This window comes from Xiphophorus maculatus, chromosome 18 (genome assembly GCF_002775205.1).
Source record: "Xiphophorus maculatus strain JP 163 A chromosome 18, X_maculatus-5.0-male, whole genome shotgun sequence".
NCBI lineage: Eukaryota > Metazoa > Chordata > Actinopteri > Cyprinodontiformes > Poeciliidae > Xiphophorus > Xiphophorus maculatus.
Window position 1 is genome coordinate 10,459,222 of NC_036460.1, and position 17,656 is coordinate 10,476,877.

General features: G+C 38.2%; 2 protein-coding genes across 3 annotated transcripts in view; one reads left to right on the forward strand and one right to left on the reverse strand.

Moving 5' to 3' along the window:
• Window positions 1-4,787: 4,787 nt before the first annotated feature.
• Window positions 4,788-8,164, forward strand: LOC106699826 (heat shock protein beta-7-like). Its single transcript, XM_014471335.2, has 3 exons — window positions 4,788-5,131; window positions 5,676-5,818; window positions 7,784-8,164. Exons 1-3 carry the CDS (start codon window positions 4,891-4,893, stop codon window positions 7,973-7,975), a joined length of 576 nt encoding a protein of 191 aa, XP_014326821.1. The 5' UTR covers window positions 4,788-4,890; the 3' UTR covers window positions 7,976-8,164.
• A 2,964-nt stretch (window positions 8,165-11,128) lies between these two features.
• Window positions 11,129-17,656, reverse strand: part of LOC102223731 (chloride channel protein 2) — a 90,871-nt gene continuing 84,343 nt past the window's right edge. For both annotated transcript variants that reach the window (XM_023350704.1, XM_023350703.1), the window contains 2 exons: window positions 16,208-16,294; window positions 11,129-14,153 (listed from right to left, as the gene is read on the reverse strand). In XM_023350704.1, the coding sequence (XP_023206472.1) occupies window positions 13,965-14,153; window positions 16,208-16,294 (276 nt within the window). In that variant the 3' untranslated portion in view covers window positions 11,129-13,964. The remainder of the gene's footprint in view (window positions 14,154-16,207; window positions 16,295-17,656) is intronic.

The window sequence follows — 17,656 nt, forward strand, 5'->3', positions numbered from 1 at the left end:
CACGGCTACCATTAGAAAACCGTCAACCGTTCTGACATTCTGCCAACATTTTCAAACCCATCATGTTTCCTGGTAGAGACGCTGAAAGTTCAAAAGGATAAAACAAAACAACTTTGCTGTCTTGTGTTCAGCCTTCCTGTTATCTGCTTTAAGTCTTGCTCTCTAGCATCTTCAAAAATATAATTTCCTTTTAAATACTTTCTCACAGCTCTGTGCTTCCTCTAATTTCATTTTGAACACCTTTGTTACTGAAAGTAGCTTATCCAGACTGCTTCACTATGAAACAGCCGCCCTTCACACCAAAGGACGTTGTCAGTGCGCACCGGTACTGCTTTCAAATAGGTCATTCACTGATTGGATAAAGATCTGACTTTTTAGGTTTCAAACAGCAACACAGGTCAAAAGAAGTTTGAATCAAATCTGGCAGATTCTGATCAGCAGTCAGTCTGTCGATGCATCTCTGTAACATACAATGCTCTATGACTAATCATGCATTAAACTATTGTATTTCCTCCTATAACACCAATAATCACAGTTAAATCAGTGTAAATCAATTTGCAGTTAGCTTACTGGCATGAAGACATGATCCCTAGTAAGACTTTATGGCATCATCAGACAGCTGAAACAGGAAATGAGGTTAAAACTGCTGATTCTTTAGGCATATTTCACTTTTCAAAGGACATTGTGACTCTCTTGGGAGCTTACAGATCCATTTTGTGGAAATTAAGTGTTTTTATAAGAGATGACCATGTCTGAGTTAACTTGAGACTGGCTGATTTTCGCACAGAGGAGGACCTATATTCTGAAATATTCTGCAACTAAAAGGCAAATTTAAAAAACAAAACAAAACAAAAAACGTATGGTTTCCTAACAAGTTAAAGGGAGTGGGGAAATCCATACTTGTTACAGACATATTTGAAATTCAGAAATTTTATTGTTTTCTGTGGAAAGTAACATGAAATACAAACATATTGCAGAAGAGAAAACTGGTTAAAGCAAATGATGTAAAGAAGAAACCATCCGTGGGGAAATTTTTCATCTGAAAATAAAAGAAAACAAACAAACAAAAAAAAAAAAACATCCGGCATGAGAAGAAAAGCAAGGTCCAGGCGTACAAAAACAACACATGAAATGATATGTTTTTCAGGTTTGGTTTTTCAATGAATATCAGGCCATGAGTTTCATGTTAGTTTTGTATATACATATATTTATATGTGAACAGTATAATGTTATAGTTTGGCCTCATAACCAGAATCTGAGCGTAGTTATATTCCCACAACCACAAACATCACCCTTACTAAGCTACTTGAGGAGCTATTTTAAATTTCTACTTCTGATGGATTCTGAATTTAACCTTAATTTTTGGTAAGTCCCTCCAAACCCTGTTGTCCCTAAAGTTGGGGCAAAATATTAGGTTTTTTTTTTTTACCTCTTCTCATAAATTATTGTAACAATGCCAGTCTTTTCCAAACATATCATAGTGAAAATCAAACCACAACAAGAACAATAAAGACAGGAATATGTTTGAAAACAAGAATTTCGCAATTTTAAGGTGAATAGTGATTAAATCTCAAATCTCGTATCATATAATAATCCTGAGTGCTTAACACTTTTATATCAAGCACTAATGTGGATAAAGAAACTATTTTCCTTCACTGTGAGAGCATAGTGCATACCTGCAGCATGTTAAAAAAGCATGGAACCATAAAATCTTCAACATTTAGACAAAATAAGAGTTAAAAGAGTGCTCTGCTGTAAGGTTTAACAGTTGTTTGCATCACAAAAAAGAGCTGATATGAAGCACCTTTCAGAAAAATCCTATTTTTGGTATAAAATCTCATCTAGTCAAGGTTGTGAAGCAAAGCGGAGCGGCATCTGATCCCCCCGGCTCAGGCGGCCCTGATCGGATCCGATCTACGCCGCAGACTGAAAAATCTGATTCTGAGCTTCGGGTCTGAGTGGCTGCCATTCAGGCGGTGCTCTAAAGATATGCAGTAATATCTGGGCCAAGACTTAAGTAAATCCCAGAATCTGAAGTTTTATTGTTGAACTTGAGGAAACATGTGGTCTTTTTAGTTGAAGATACAGAGATGAGAGAGCAAAATAAGGCTTCTTCTTTTCAAGTTTTATAGTTGTTTCATTTCAATCACTATATAAAAAAATTCCCTCTACAGTCATGAAGCATTTTTCTCAATTATACCAGACTCTCTTCAAAATAAGACAATTTATAAATTAGAAATGACTACCTACAGCAAAAGCATCTGGAGGGCGAAGTGGTTTAAAACTAATGTCAAACATGAAGAAACATTTGAAACAAACAATTTAGTGACAAATATTATTGAGTAGGAAATAAAAGTTTAGTTATTACAATATTATGGTACTACTGAAAACGTCTTTATCAGGCTGGCCCAATGTGAAAAAGTAATTGCCCCGAAACATTATTTTTCAGAAAGTGATTTCCTTTGCTGAACTCTGTGAGTCTAAATTTCTCCATGCAGATTTCTACATTTCCTGAATGTTTTGCAGCTGCAAACACATTGACGCAGGTTGATTTAACAATGACTCAGTCATGCTCAGGAAACCTAAATGGACCTATGATGGTGTTCTCTGTCTACTTCTTGCCTCATTAACACCATCATTTTATCTCCTCTGAGTTCAGCCATGGTGCACCGACTGACTGTCCACCATCTGGAGCGAGGCAGCTCTGGACTCTGGAGACCAAAATATGTCATTGGGGGCTGAAAAAATTCCCAGAGGAGGTATTGGGTCCCCAGTGAGGGAGTTGAGGATGAAGTCCTCTACTGCCCAGTTGAGAGAGGCTGGAGAAAACAGTTGAGTCTACTTTCTCCCACTTTGTCTCTTTTCTATTGTCTTTCCATCCTGAATAGTAGCACCTTGTACAGGGTCAAGGTTTTAGGCTTTTCAAGGACTTATTAATGTATGCTGTTTCACAAAGGCAGATGCATTTGTTCCACTGGTGGGGGAACACAATGGAGCTGTCAGTGCTTCATGTTACCTGCAGAATTACTGCTGACACAAAGTTCTCTGAGCATGAGGCAAAGGCTGGACTGTACAAGCACAAATTATTAAAGGTATTCATCTATGTGACAGTCCTGAATGTCATAGTGATTTTAGGACAATTTGTAAATGTCATAGAAAACATGAAGGTTAACAGAGGGGTAGAAAAAGTCTACACACCGCTGTTAATATAATGCAACAGTTTTGTGATGACACTATGTTAAACATATTTAAAATCTTTTCAACTTTTCAGGTAAAAATATCCTATAAATAAAAGTGGTTGCAGATTCTTTACAATTTTGCTTAAACCACTTTTTGATTCTGCTCCAGCATTCATCCCTCTTGACTTCACACCTGTCATCAGCTATAGTAAACCTGATTAACGTGAAGGAAAGCTCAGCCTCAGGAGGATTCTCTTGACATTTGCTGATTTGTGTCCTTTAGCTAAAGCTTTTTTTTACAGAGAGGCTGAAATGGAGTTCATTGTAGTTATGAATCAGGAGAAAATAAATCCACAGTCACTGTGGTGCAGCAAAGATCAATATTTGAAAAACAAACAAACAAACAAAAAAAAAAACAGTGCAACAGTAACATTTCTACAACTGAACATTCCCCCATTACTGATAAAAAAGACAAAGGAATCCAGTCCTGGAAGCTGTCAAGACTCCGACAGCAGCAGCACTGAAGTACTGATTGTGTTCTGCCTGTGACAACAGTGTCTTGGCTTCTTCTTGATCTAATAAATGTCCTCCAATGTGTCATGAACTGATAAAACTAAAGTTTAAGTCTTTAGCAACAATTCAAAAAGGTCTGTTTGCTTTACAAAAGGTGTTTGTTTGTCCTGTGACGGACTAGCGACTCGTCTAGGGAGTATATGCCAACACCTGCACCTTCAAGTGTCGGCTAGGAAACTCAGGATGAAGAAGAACTTTATTTTTTAGAATTGCAACAAGTCTACACTTATATCCAGAGCAGTGAACGAGAGAAAAGCCTCACAGCCTGAATGATTTGGAGAAGTTTTGCAGAGTAGACAGACATTGGCAGGTCAAGATGATTCCTACCAAACAGGACTTAACAATGACTTTGAATCCAAAGGTACTCCATCAAAGTATCAAGGGAGCGCACAATTTTCCAACCAGTTTCTGAAAGTATTTTTATTTTTTAAATATTGTTTTCTCCTATCGCGCAAGATTTACATCACATTAAATGCAGATAAAGTGTGGAAATGATTTATCATTGCTATGTGGATAAGTACAAAACCAGACCAACATTCTATATCCATTCAAAGTTAGTCTTCTACACAGAAAATTGAATTCAAAAATAGCAAGCACAGATTGTTATTTTAGCTCACAGAGTGCCTCCTCAAGTATCCTCTGCTTTAGCTTCGCAAAGCTTTCAATTTGTTTGCAGAATAGAAAGTAAATGAGTCAGATATGTTTGACATTGCATGCAAGGTCAGTCATATGGACGCCCTAACCTCTCAACGGCTTTTCTATTTCTGACTACATGCCAGAAACGTCTCCAGCAGCTCTGATGGACGTTATCTCTGGATGTGGGTATTTGTGTGTGAGAATAGGAAGCGGTCTCCGCTCATTATCAGTTTATCCGTTGCACTCTTGGCCCAAGTGCTTGGACAAATTACCATTTAGGGCTAAAGCCAGAATGCGTTGCAGAGTAGCCAACACTGTGTCCCATGATGCAGCAGGGCTCTATAAAACCCTACAACAAAGACTCCAGGATGGTTAGAATGAGGTCAGGAGCTGCTGGCAGACTCTGTCAGTGTTTAATGAGAACTCATATCTGACAGATTGGCTGCATCTGGGATAGACGTTGGTTCTCAGCAAGTTTTAAAGGCCACCGATATCTTCAGTCATGGCATCACTGACAACTTCCAGCCAAAGATCCTCTTCCTCGTATCACTCCTCATCACGTTATAGCACTTCCAGCTCATATCGATCAGATGGATCACCTAATGGATCCTCTGATTCCCTGGATGCTCTTTTTGAGCCTTTTATGCACTCAGCAAATTGCTCTAGTCTTTTCAGACTAGAGGAGGGCTCAGCGGGGCCCGACAGTCCGCCCAGCTTCAGCAGGTCATCCTTTGGAAATCCAGGTAAGAAAAACACTCATTTACCTAATGATGTGTCTATTTTTCACTAGTCCAGGACACAGTAACAAGAGTCAGGGGAAAAAAAGTTAAAAATGAGGTCCTCACCATGAGGCTTTAAAGATCTAGTATTTCTTCTTTTTAGAAAGTTTTCTAGTTTGAAACTAGTTCTGCCTCAAATCCATAAAAAAGTGTCAGAGTAATCTATTGCTTTAAAAATGGATATTCCTTTGACATATTTCTTGTCATTTGTCGATAGGAATACAAATTTGTACAGAATATTAAACCATATCCAAAAGATTTTGAAGAACTGTATCTACTTCCTCTCCAGACTGTACAGAGTTTCTTTCTTGTTGAAAAGCCTTTAAAAACAAACACTGTGTAATAAAGCCTGGCTTTTAATGCTTTGCAAAGATCAAATACTATTAATTACTAAACATAGACAAGCTCATAAACGTTTTTATTATTCATAAAAAGCACAGCTGGTCTTGTACATGAATGTGTTTTTCAGGCCTCAGGAAGCCCTGTTTTGTATCCACTCCTCCTGTAGGTGGCACTGTGACGAACTGGAAGGGAAATGGGGTGCGATGTCTCTGTGATTCCTACTGTATGGCAGCTGACCTCAGTCAGTTCGAGCCACACGACATCGTAGTGATGGCCTACAACCACCATGTCGTCATTCACGCACAGAAGGTCTGAATGTGTCTGTTTATTTTTTACCGTGAAAAGAAGTTATTGGAAATCTAAAAATGGTGGCTAACATATTTACTGTTGCCTTACTGTAGCTATACTCAGGCTGGCATGTGTTCCCTAAAATCTAGCTTAGCCAGAAATATGAAGTGATCTCAAAGTGAACTCAGCAACTAAAATAATTTTCGAACGAGTTTTCAGCGCTTGTCCACAAGCTTAAGTGGTCCACAAATATATTTGAAATTCCAAGCATCCATTTTGCAACAAGTCATAACTAATGTCCAATTAATCAATTATTTTATTATTTAATTTTTAAATAAATTTTCATTAATCTTAGTTTTATGTTAAGTAGAAACACAACCATCCAGCAAATTTTACTCAGTAGCAAATTTTGACTCTGGATACAAACAGCAAGAGGTTTTGAAGAGTGACCCCTATCCTGTTGGATTTTTTTCTATTTTTCAGATTCATTTTCTACAATGGTTTGACTATGCTTGTTTTTTAATATATTGCACATTTAGCTATTGTTTATGTAAAAAGACAAAAAAATATCCTATAAAAACTTCCAACTTGTTGATTTTGGCCCATGTAGCAAAATGTTTGGACACCACTGGGCTAATAGACAAAACAAAGCAACTTTACAACATGTTTAACCTTCCTAGTATCTGTTGAAAGTCTTGCTCTCTAAATAAACGCAGGACACATTCCATTATACTACAGAGAATAGTTTCCCTTTAAAGAGCCTCCTATATCTACTCTTCTTCACTCCAAATTAAAGAATGTTATCAGCAGCACCTTGTAGTGCTAGCCATGGTGAGCTTACTGATCAATAATTCTAATAATAATCAGTAATTTAGTGTAATAAATAAAAGCCTGTTCGTTTTGCATCCCGCACACATACATATTCACAGTGTGTTGTCTGGATGTCGAGAGGGGTCGGACCCCCATGCCCTCAGCACATACCCCCAGCTGACTGCATCAATTCAAATAGCTCCTATTTAGAAAGCTCATTTATTTGATTAAACTCTGGATGTGAAGCACAAGCTGTTAGAATGGGCTGAACATAAAAATGGAGAAATTGATATAATTATTTTTAGATACACAAAGTTATAAAAATATCAGGCACACTTCACTGAAAAAGAGGATGAATTTGACATGTGTGAAAGGAGTACAATTATTTATTAAATCAGGCCCTTGTGTGTATGAAGTAGTTTCTTATTACTTTGCGCCAAGTTCATAAAACCCAAAGTATACCCAGTTGTCTACTTTTCAAAACATTTCCAGCAGTTTGTAATCCCTCCTTGGATTTTACAGCTTTTGTCTCTCAAACTGGCAAACAGATCAGCAACATTAGCACAACATGGCGTGTAATGCAGAAAAGCTAAATGAAACAACTACTGCAGGATTTTGGGCAGATAAATAAAATGCAAGCCTGTAACTTATGTGACTCCTCATCTCTGCTGATGTTGGGAACGATGAAATTATAACAAGCAGAACCTTTTGTAGACTTTACTTTTGTGGCCTTGTTGCTTTACTATTTTCCACCAGATTCATTCACACCAGTGTTACTGTATATCTCTGAATTAAATTACACATTTAACTGGTCCAGATTGTTTTATATTGGTTTTACAGATAATCATCAGAAGTCAGAAAAGTTCCTCATGTAGAACAAACTAAACAGTGACAGACAGTAGATGTAAAAAGTTCCTCAATCTGACTTAGTTTGTTACCACTGATGACCATGAATACTCAAGTTGACCTTCTTAATCAGGCAGTGATGGAAATGTAATTTGCTGCTGTGCATAGAAAAGTGCTGAACATTTAAAAACTACATGCTTTACCTCTCACCTTGTTTTTTATCTGTTTTCCGCTCTTGCTCCTCTCTTGACCAACTAGAGTTCATGTTTCTGGATCATGTTTTGTTTTTCTTTGCTTCTCTTTTTCTGATGTTCTGTCTTCCTTCTTCAGGTTCTGGATGATGGGAGCATCAGTAACACCTTCACCCATAAATCCCTGTTCCCAGAGGACATGGATCCCCTGTCAATCAGAGGGACCCTGAGCCCTGAAGGGACCCTGTGGGTGACCGTACGACGGACCACAGAGGCGAGTGGACCAGAGCCACTGGGAGGCCCTACCTACAGCAGCGAGGCTCACCTTTGACCTTTGTGTCCTCTCGATGACAAATGTAGCTTTCATTTAGATGAGTACTGATTCCAGTGAGTGGAGGTGATTTTAGTAGCACTGGCCTTTTTGTTCATTCTTGTCATTAAACATTATCACATACTTGATGTTACTGTCCACAATTGATTCTTGGGTTTCTTTTCAATTGAAATAAAACCTGAAAACACACCTTTTAGTCACATTATTACAATATTAATTTGTGTTTATTTTGTCAAATTCTAATTCATAGAAGGGTTGTATTACTACTTATTATATTAAGATGCATGACACAGACCTTTTTCACTACCATCCCATCATTGAACACTGGATTATTATACTGTAAACTTGTAACAGCTTAGTTACATATCAATTCCTCACAGCAGCAAGAACTTTTATTTAACACTTACCTGAAGCAGACTTTGCCAGCGTGGACAGATGGTGTTACAAACAACTGCTTCAAACATCCTAAATCACATAAAGTGTCATTTACAGGATTCCTTCCTCTATGTCTTCAGATCTCTCACTTTCAGCTCAGTTACACAGTGGTCAGACCTGCTATAAACATCCCATCACTCACAGAGGGTTTTAGATTAAAGGTACAACAGAGACTTTAAAAACTGTGAAAATTATTACACTCACATCGATGATAGACAGGCAAAACCTTTGGAGATGGTCCGGTTGCTCCCTGCTTCTACCCACCGAGGGACGGAGTAGCAGCCCGCCCGACAAATGAACACGTTTGGCTCATTAAGCTTTTAAAGCAGCGCTCGGTAACCAACATCCAGATGCTCTCCTCAAACAGCAAAACAACAGATTTTTATGTTTGTTTACATCTAGTGAATGTTCACATGGGCAGAAAACAGCCGGGCAGAGGGACTGGAAGAACATGTGCAGATGCTGTTTACTTATGTCCAAAATTGTCCAAGAAATATTCAGTGAAAGAGCTCAGTTTGGAGATTCTTAAATGAAATCTTTAGCTTTGCATGTTAATTTATTGATAATATGAGGTATATCCCTTCTTTCCATGTCTGATCTATGTACTGAAATATGTTAACTACATCAACATCAAGATTATCTAAACAAATCCACAACGAAGGAATATTTAGGTCAATGAAAACTGTGAGTTGATATTTTTCTAAATGTTCAGGGGAGTGAGAAACTCAGTGCAACTCTATAGATGCCCCTCTGGATGATGTGTATTTATCGAACGCAACCATTCTAGCCAATCATAGATGCATATAGATTTTTATAAAATGTATGTAGCCACTGCTCTACACTAGAAATTAAAATGGTCGTGTTGGCTGAATACTGAACAGGAGCAACACACCAGCTGTTCATATGTGTAAAATAGTGCAATAGAGGACATTAGTAGTCAAGGACAATATGCTGTGTATGATCCACATACAGCCTTAGAGAATTATGTTAATATGGATGTTTTCATCTATTCTAGTCCCATTATTACTCTCGATTCCTGTTTTAGATATAAAGTACAAAGATTGAGATGGTATTATTACTACAGGTGTGAGAACATATCTTCTCCCTTAAACATCTCTCAGGAGATACTCAGCAAACAAGACCTCTTGAACTTTGACCCTTTAGACATATCAGAGCTGTTGAGGTAGAATGCACAATAATATCTTTTTTTCCTGATCACTATCATGAAGAGGGTTATTTAAGAACCTGGTTTGGACTTTCTAAAACAAACTTGAAGGTGATGGCTGCCTCATACGGAAACAAATCCTGTTTCTGATCTATTTGTTTCACAGGTGATATTTAGATAAGGGATATTAAATTAAGAAGAAAGGGATTTCTCTCACTGTTGGACTGATTTATTGCACTTGATTTTGTTAACAGTTAACAGGAATTTAGCTCAACAAAACCTTGTCTGTGGGAAGGAACCATGGGAAACAAATCAATACAGCAAAACAAACAGAATCTGAATATTCCTTTCAAACTAGCAGGTTTTCTTTTGTTCATACCAGCTATTTACTGATGTTATCTGTGATCTCTGCAGGTCAGTTAGACAATCATGATTTTCATAACAGATTCTCAGGAGGATTATTGAAGTATTCCTGTGGTGGAACTCCCAAACTTGGGCACCATAGCGAAAAGAAAAGTTTAATCCTTTCTAGGATTATTTGACATCTTCATACTCTGGGGTCTAGCAACACTATTATTTTAGTTCTGATTTGTTCTTTTTGTAGACTTTTTTTCATGGGCAATGATCATATTTCTGACTCCATCTCTGCCTGACTTTCTAAATATACAGCCACACAGATTTTTTCTAGAGGAGCAACAAGAGCAAATGAGGCAGATTAGCAGTGCTTACCAACAACTGAAGGTCTCACCAGGACTTGTTACTGTGAAACATTGTTGCTACTGCCCTGAGATGGAGCATTTCATGACAGTCATAAACTTGTCTTACTGCAACAATCTCCAGACAGAGGTTTCTTCAGAATTATTGCAAGACTGAAGGCTACTGAAAATCAATCTATAAGAAAATGTTTCACCTCCATCATCCTTTAAAGGTGGAAAAGTCTAGGTAATTTCCCAATCTGACTCTTGGAGGTCAGTACACAAAAATCCTTCCTATAGAAACAAAGTGATGCACTAACACCTTTGTTGAGAAAGGCCACCCAGACCTAACTGTGATTTGACAGGGTAATTCCTGTCACTGATCACTGTGACAGGAATTACACTGAAAGAAAATAGAAAATCATCTATAGCCTTCAAATAAAAAAAAGGTGTGTTTTAAACAGAAACTCTCTTGGTGTGTGAGCAGAATATGCAAAAATGTGTATAAATCAAGATGAAGATTGACTTCTTGATTATCTGATGCAGAACATCTTTCATTTTAGGGTTCAACTGCCGATAGTCGGGTGTAGAAAAAGAAAATCTTTGACATTTGGAGGTGTAAAATATTTATGACAAACTAAACAATCTAAAGGTTTGAGTAGTGCTGCGTTTGCACCACGGGGAATGAGAGAAAAAACAGGAGTCCAGGTGCGTTCCAGCTGTCGCTGGAGGGGGAATTAAAGATGACAGAGGACAGGAGCGCAGCTGCAGGATGACTGAGACTCTCAGACGGAAAACACACTCCAACACAAAGACTCATTTGTTAAAATCATATTTATTCATCATGATGTACACAAAAACAATGTTTTAATTTTTGATGTGAAAATTAACTCTGGGATTTTACTCCCCTCTCTCTCGCTCTGGTTTGGACCTCATGGCTTGCTGTAATGCACAGTCCCGTAAGGAGTGGAAAAAAGATCTGGGCTCATCAAAGCCACTGACTGAAGGAGAGGATGGAAGGAAGCATGATAAAACTGACTGTGTGCCTGGGGAGGCTCGGATGAGAGGAGCAGCTACGCCACACAGTCTTCCAGATAAGGTTTCCAAAAAGCCCAACTGAGACACCAAGAGTGCAGATTACAGTTGCAATGTGAATTTTAATTTCCAGAGGCTTCTGGGAAACCTGTCATCAATTAAAACAGGTCTAGAAAATGAGATGAACTACTGTTATTGCACAAATCAATTACCCACAAGCAGATACATCAATAAAAAGAAAATGTACAACTTGTGATTAATGCAGGCTGATAAAGAGCAAGCGACCTCTCTCTGCAGCAGATGAGATGAGATGTCTGCGGCGAGGTGAAAAGACCCGGCAGAACAATGAGAATCGATGAAAAGGCGCAAACAAATGAACAGAACCAAATGAGAGGAGAGCTTTCAGCTCCCCCTGGGGTGAGCAGACACCACAGTTGCCATGGCAGCGACTCCACACTACCGTGAAACACCATCAAGCCACTTACATATTTTGGAATGAGTGCGAGAAGTGCCTGGTCTACATGTCTATGAGGAGCGAAGCACTGTTTTATTCCCACTGATAAAAGAGAAGGAGGCACTTGTGGAATGAGCAAGTTCATTCCTTTAACTTCATTATTCTGGTTCTTCAGTTTGCCGTCAGACACACATCGCAAGCCATCACCCTGTTAGTGTATTTGCACTTCACGAATAAATCTCGACTGTAGAAATGTTTCAGACAGCATGTTAAATATACAAAAATAGCTCTTAAATCATTTTAAAAAACACCAAAAAGATAAATACGAAACTTGAAAAATCTACCCAGAAACAAAAAGAGAGACGAATCAACAAGGGAGATTGGTTAAGACACAAAATCATGATTTCAGATTACAAGAATGATATTAAATATATTAATCTGTAAGTTTCTGAGCCCACAAAGACCCCAATACCTGGTTATAAATCAGGTAATGAATAAAGATTACTGGATAAGAGGGAGACGCAGCAGAATGGCAGAAAATACAGGCACAGGATGGCAAATCCAAGATATCATTCATCCGGTCAATAGACTGCGTTGCTTTTGGTGCGTTTTGATCATATAAAATAAATGCCACATGCTTTCTCTCATGCAAAGCCATGCTTTGTCACTGCAGACACTTCCTATTATGCAGAACCAAACAAGAAAAGATGCTAAAAATCTATTTAAAACCGCTGAAGACATTGGGAGGGTGGGAGTGTTTTTATAAGGCAACAGAATGGTGGCAAAAATCTTAGCCTGGTCCTAAAGCATGCGTTTAGGATGTTTAGGACAGGAGGGAGAAACTGGAAGAAATGTTTTTCTCTTAATGAACACAAGAAACTATAGAAAACATGAATTATTAACTGTAAGGTATTTAGTGTTATCTGTCATGTCAGGAATCAGAAAACACAGTGCTGTTACACATTCATGCTAACAATAGTCTAACAATAATGCAGCAGCTAAACTCTAGTTATTTTTGTCCAACTGAACAAGTTAAATCACTCCCTGTTGGTTTGTTATAGATTTCGGTCAGTGGTTTTAAATATTTTATAAGCATCTTGTACCATTATATAAGTGCGGTTTGTGTAGTGTCTCAGATGATATAATAACAGCTCACACAGCGATTAAATTCAGATTGATGAGCATCCAGAGCTGCTTTTTTTCTTCTAGAAACCATTTGATTCCTGTCCTTCCTCCTTCTGGTCCTCCTCATCTTCCCTAACCCTCTCAGAAACTCTGAGAGTCAGATTTAAATAAGCAGAGAACATCCACCATCAGAGTGCACTGCTGCAAAGTGTTTGTGTGCATTTCAGCCTCACGTCACTTGAGGCCAGAGCTACAGAATAAAGGGAGTGTACATTATGGTGCCAACAGGCCTGGCTGCACTCGGCCTAATCGCTAGGACTCGCAGTAGAGGGGTGAGCATGCACAGGAAAAGACATAAACAACAAACTACTTCAGCATCTGTCCCTTTATCAGTTCAGTGCTTGGTAGTGGGACAAACTGATTCTTCCAGACCTCCTGATTTATCAAGACTGAACCTCGTCACAGAGGACAATAAAGACTGAAATTTGTTCTAAAGGCAGTAAAATAAAAATCCTATATGACAGAGTCTATGCTGCCCTTCTTTTCATGCACATATTTTTCTCCTTTCATACATTCACACTCCCAGTACACACAAACATTACAGTATTCTTCCTGGTTGAATTTCAGGACTCATATGGAAGACTTGCTTGACATATTTTGCATCTTCAAACCTTGATTCCAACTCTAAACACAAGCAAAAAAAATAAATAAAATAAAATCTACAAAAAAATCCCTTTTTAAAAACTCAGTCCCAGCTTTGGAGGTGACAAACACGATACACTGTGGGACCCCAAGGGTAAATGGAGAGCCCGACACTTCCTGTGGAGTGACTGGCTGGGCCACTGCAAGGCTCCTGGAAGAAGCACTGGGTGAGTAAAGAAGCCGAGGAGGTGGTGTTGGAGGAGGTAGAGTGGCAGATGTGGAGAGAAGGGAGAATGGCATAGGAGAACTTTCTATATTTAAATAATGATCTGTAGCCCTGAGGAGTTTGTATCTTTGGAGATTAAAAGATCTCAATGCATCCTCCACCTCCTCTTCCCCCACCTGCACCTCTTCTTCCTGTTTGTCCTCGGCTTTCCCTCACTGGGACTTCTCGTCGGACTCCGATGTGGGTTGTTCTTCTGGCAGCGACACGCTCCTGTGACGGTCCCACAGCTTATGGAGCTCTGTCGCCTCCGTCTTCCTGGTCCCACTGTTCCTTAAGTTGGCCAGAGGTCGACGCACCTTCACGCCTTTTACTGTCACAGAGCCCTCAATGGCTTTGCGTAGCTAAAAGAATAAAGACAAGTTTAGAAAAGAAAGGAACGAAAAAAGACAGTTCAGAATAATGTTTTGGCTGATGTTCATCCTAAGTTGGAAAAGGAAACCAGAAATATACCCAGTCCAATCCATCAGTTGGTTAAGTTCTACTGTTGGTTTCTTTGGGACACTTTTTTGTGTCAAGTTAAACTCTGATGTATTTTGATTTCACCAAAGGAATACTTTTCTTTCTTTTAAGTATGAAATATGTGAGACTATCTGTTTTGCACAAAGAATGAGTTTTAAATATCTTGCAAAAATATTCAATATAACAGGACTTTATTATATTTATGGAAGGTGAATAACAGTTTTTACATCTGGAATTCTTTGGCTATTTGGTTGAAATATTTTTCATCCACTCAATACAGACATTTTGGGTTAAGAACTATGCTTAGAGTAGAAAATTGGAATCCAGAAAAATTTTAATGCAAAATAATAATAATAATAATAATAATAATAATAATAATAATAATAATAATAATAATAATAATAATAATAATAATAATAATAATAATAAAATTAACAGTTTTGGAAAAATAAAATGAATGTCAAAGGACCCTACATGTGTCACAAAACTGGAACATGTGTCCCTGAAAACGTTCTGGCAGGAGGACCATGGATGCTTTGAAGAAAAATCTGGTCTGTGTCTGACCAAGTGTCTGCATTTTTGGCATAAAGCTAAGCAAGCTGTCCCCAGTTGAACGCCACTTGGGCTGCAGGTGTCACCAGTCCTATTTTTGCTTTGTGAACAAAATCTCAAGATATCAGAAGGGTGCGTGTGTGTGTGTTGTTTCAGCTGGGTTTCATCTTTCTCTTAGTAGCTCATGTGGTTCGGTTGGCATCTCCAAGCCATGACTGTCAGCCTTCAGCAGAGCAGTTCAGCGGCCAAAAGTGAAGGACATGATATAAGATTCAGCTCTTTGAAGTCAGACAATATGGTTTTCAACCAGAAAAAGGGAGGCTGCCCTTTGCCTGCTGGGGCTATATTTATCTCCTTGCCTGAGAACAAGAATGAGCTGCATATTGCTGCTAGGGAAAACATTGTGTGTGGGTTTCCCTCTAAAATCCTGTACCACTTATGATCAGATCTTGGGATTTGAGGAGGACAATGGAAATATGTACGGATTGATGCACTGTCCTGCATTTCTGAATGAAATGCAGGACAAAGTACAAGTCTTTCAATTGGGCAGAAAAATTTAGGTTTAGCTTTTTTAGCTTCCCATTTATTAGACACAGTAAAGTATTGGATCCACTTTATTTATGCTAATCATCATTTACAGAAAGAAATCCTTATTCCATCTAAAATTTGTATCTGATTGTCTTTTACTCAAACCAGGTAGGTAGTTATATAACAAAAGAAAACCAACACTTTCACACTTGAAACAGTTTTCAATGTGCTTCAGATTCACACAACTTTTTCAGTTAAAAAAACAACAGTCTTCCTGTTCTAGGTTGGAAACAACTCAAGGAAGAAAAAAAGCATAAAAATTAGTTATATTTCTTCATCATATGTGCTAAACATATTGTGATATAATAGGAATGTCTGTAAAAGAGAACAGCTTTTGTCTGCTGTGAACTTTTTGTCTGATGGCGGAACAAAGCACAAAAAAGCTTTAAATGTCAGGGTCCGGAAAGCAGTGCCTGCACTTAGCAACAACCCTCTCTCTACTTCCTGGCCAATTGAAAAAGAGTGATTTTTGAGCTGTTAGGGAGGCAGGAGATATGTAAGGAGAGGGACGTGGGCAGAGGACAGACAGAGACAATAGATAAGAGACAGCAATTTGCAAGAGCCTTATGTCTGCCACAGTAAATCACAGGCAGAAAAGAGGAATCATTAAAGATGACTGAAACGCCTTTGTGAAACTGTATTCTAGTTTAGCACAGCGACAGCTCTGCTGATGAGACACTTTTAAAAACAACAAACGCGCTGACAGTGCTAATGGATGTCACAGATATGAGCAGAATTCGATTCTGCAATGATTATATATCAATTCTCACAAAGAAGAGGAATAAACCAGACTTACCTCCTTGAAGGAAACCACCCCGATGAGACGGCCGATGCTGGTGACGTAGGCGTGGTCGAGGCCCAGCAGGGAGAAAATGGTGTGAGTCTACGGGAGATGAAAGATGGAATTAATCTTTAGAGCCAACCAGAACCTTCACAGAGACAGCTCTGTGAATGTTTCAGGCTTGAAATGGAGCTCATTTAAGGAAATGCACCACTGACTTTAATTATCCAACACTTCATTCACCAGACACTCACTGAACATGTTCAGCTAAATTGGATACAGATACTTTGGACATCCCTGGGCCACACTTCCAAGAACATTCACACTTTAAAAGGGGAAAAAATACTATCCCTGCAGTTGCTAATTAGCCAAAGCTAATTACCATCACAGTTGGAAAATTGGATCTGTTTAAACTGCACATAAAAAAAGCTTTTTTTATCTTAGCTATGGAACAATAATGAACCAAATTTTGTAGCAAAGCATCTTTATTAACGCAGTAGGCAACAAAAGAGGCTTAACATAAGAACTACAACTGTATGCGGAGATGCCAAATAGCTAGAAGCTAAAAATGGAAAGTTGAACAGAGGAACCAACACACGTGTGGAAGTGAGATAAAAGTGAAATCTTGTGGTTCATTACCAGCCTGTTTGAAAACTTATGGAATAATCAGACACTTGACAATTCAGCTGCTGAGAGGCTTATTATATAATTTTTGTTATTTAATAATTAAAACTTAAGAAAAGCTGCCATGATGTAGATTTTCATGCTAACCAGGCATGAACATCTTACCCCTTTCTATACATAATATACATGAGAGATGCTCTGAAATAAAAATTTGGCTCGATATTAACATCCAATATTAATATTGCCATTAAGGCAGATAACTGATTGTACTACGGTGGCCAAGATGTATAAACACAATGCAAACAGGTGTAAACGCACAGCAAATGCCTTATTGCTGAAATGTGCTATAAATAAACTTGATTGATTGATTTGAAAACGAGCTGCAAACAAGTTAATTATGCAAACGCCAAAACATACAAAAAAAGAAGCAAATGAAACAGACAAACACTGCAAACAGAAATTCCTGCATTCACAGAAAACAGAAGCAAAAACATATAAATAACAGAACAAATGCAAATGAAGAATGCTGCAATCATAAACAACATGCTAGATCTAGATAGAGCTGCCTAATGGAGTCAACCTTACATAAAAAGTTACTAAGCCTTTCTGTTTCAGCTGGCTGCTCTGTGATTTTTTTTCCAATGAACTGATGTTATTTTATAGTGCCACTGGTGAGGCTGAGATGAGTAGACAGTTACTTCAGTCAAACGGTTATAACAGCAATAAATACCTTTAAATGGCAGTTATGTAAGGCTGGCAACAAACTGATGGACTTGTTTGATAAAAATCGAAATCAAAAACACAACATAAAGGAGTGAGATTTATCACCAACACTGCAAG

Coding starts and splice junctions, on each gene's coding strand:
- LOC106699826 (XM_014471335.2), top strand. CDS start 4,891: ATGGCATCACTGACAACTTCCAGCCAAAGATCCTCTTCCTCGTATCAC. Junction 5,132..5,675: donor GTCATCCTTTGGAAATCCAG/GTAAGAAAAACA, acceptor CTCCTCCTGTAG/GTGGCACTGTGACGAACTGG. Junction 5,819..7,783: donor TCGTCATTCACGCACAGAAG/GTCTGAATGTGT, acceptor TTCCTTCTTCAG/GTTCTGGATGATGGGAGCAT.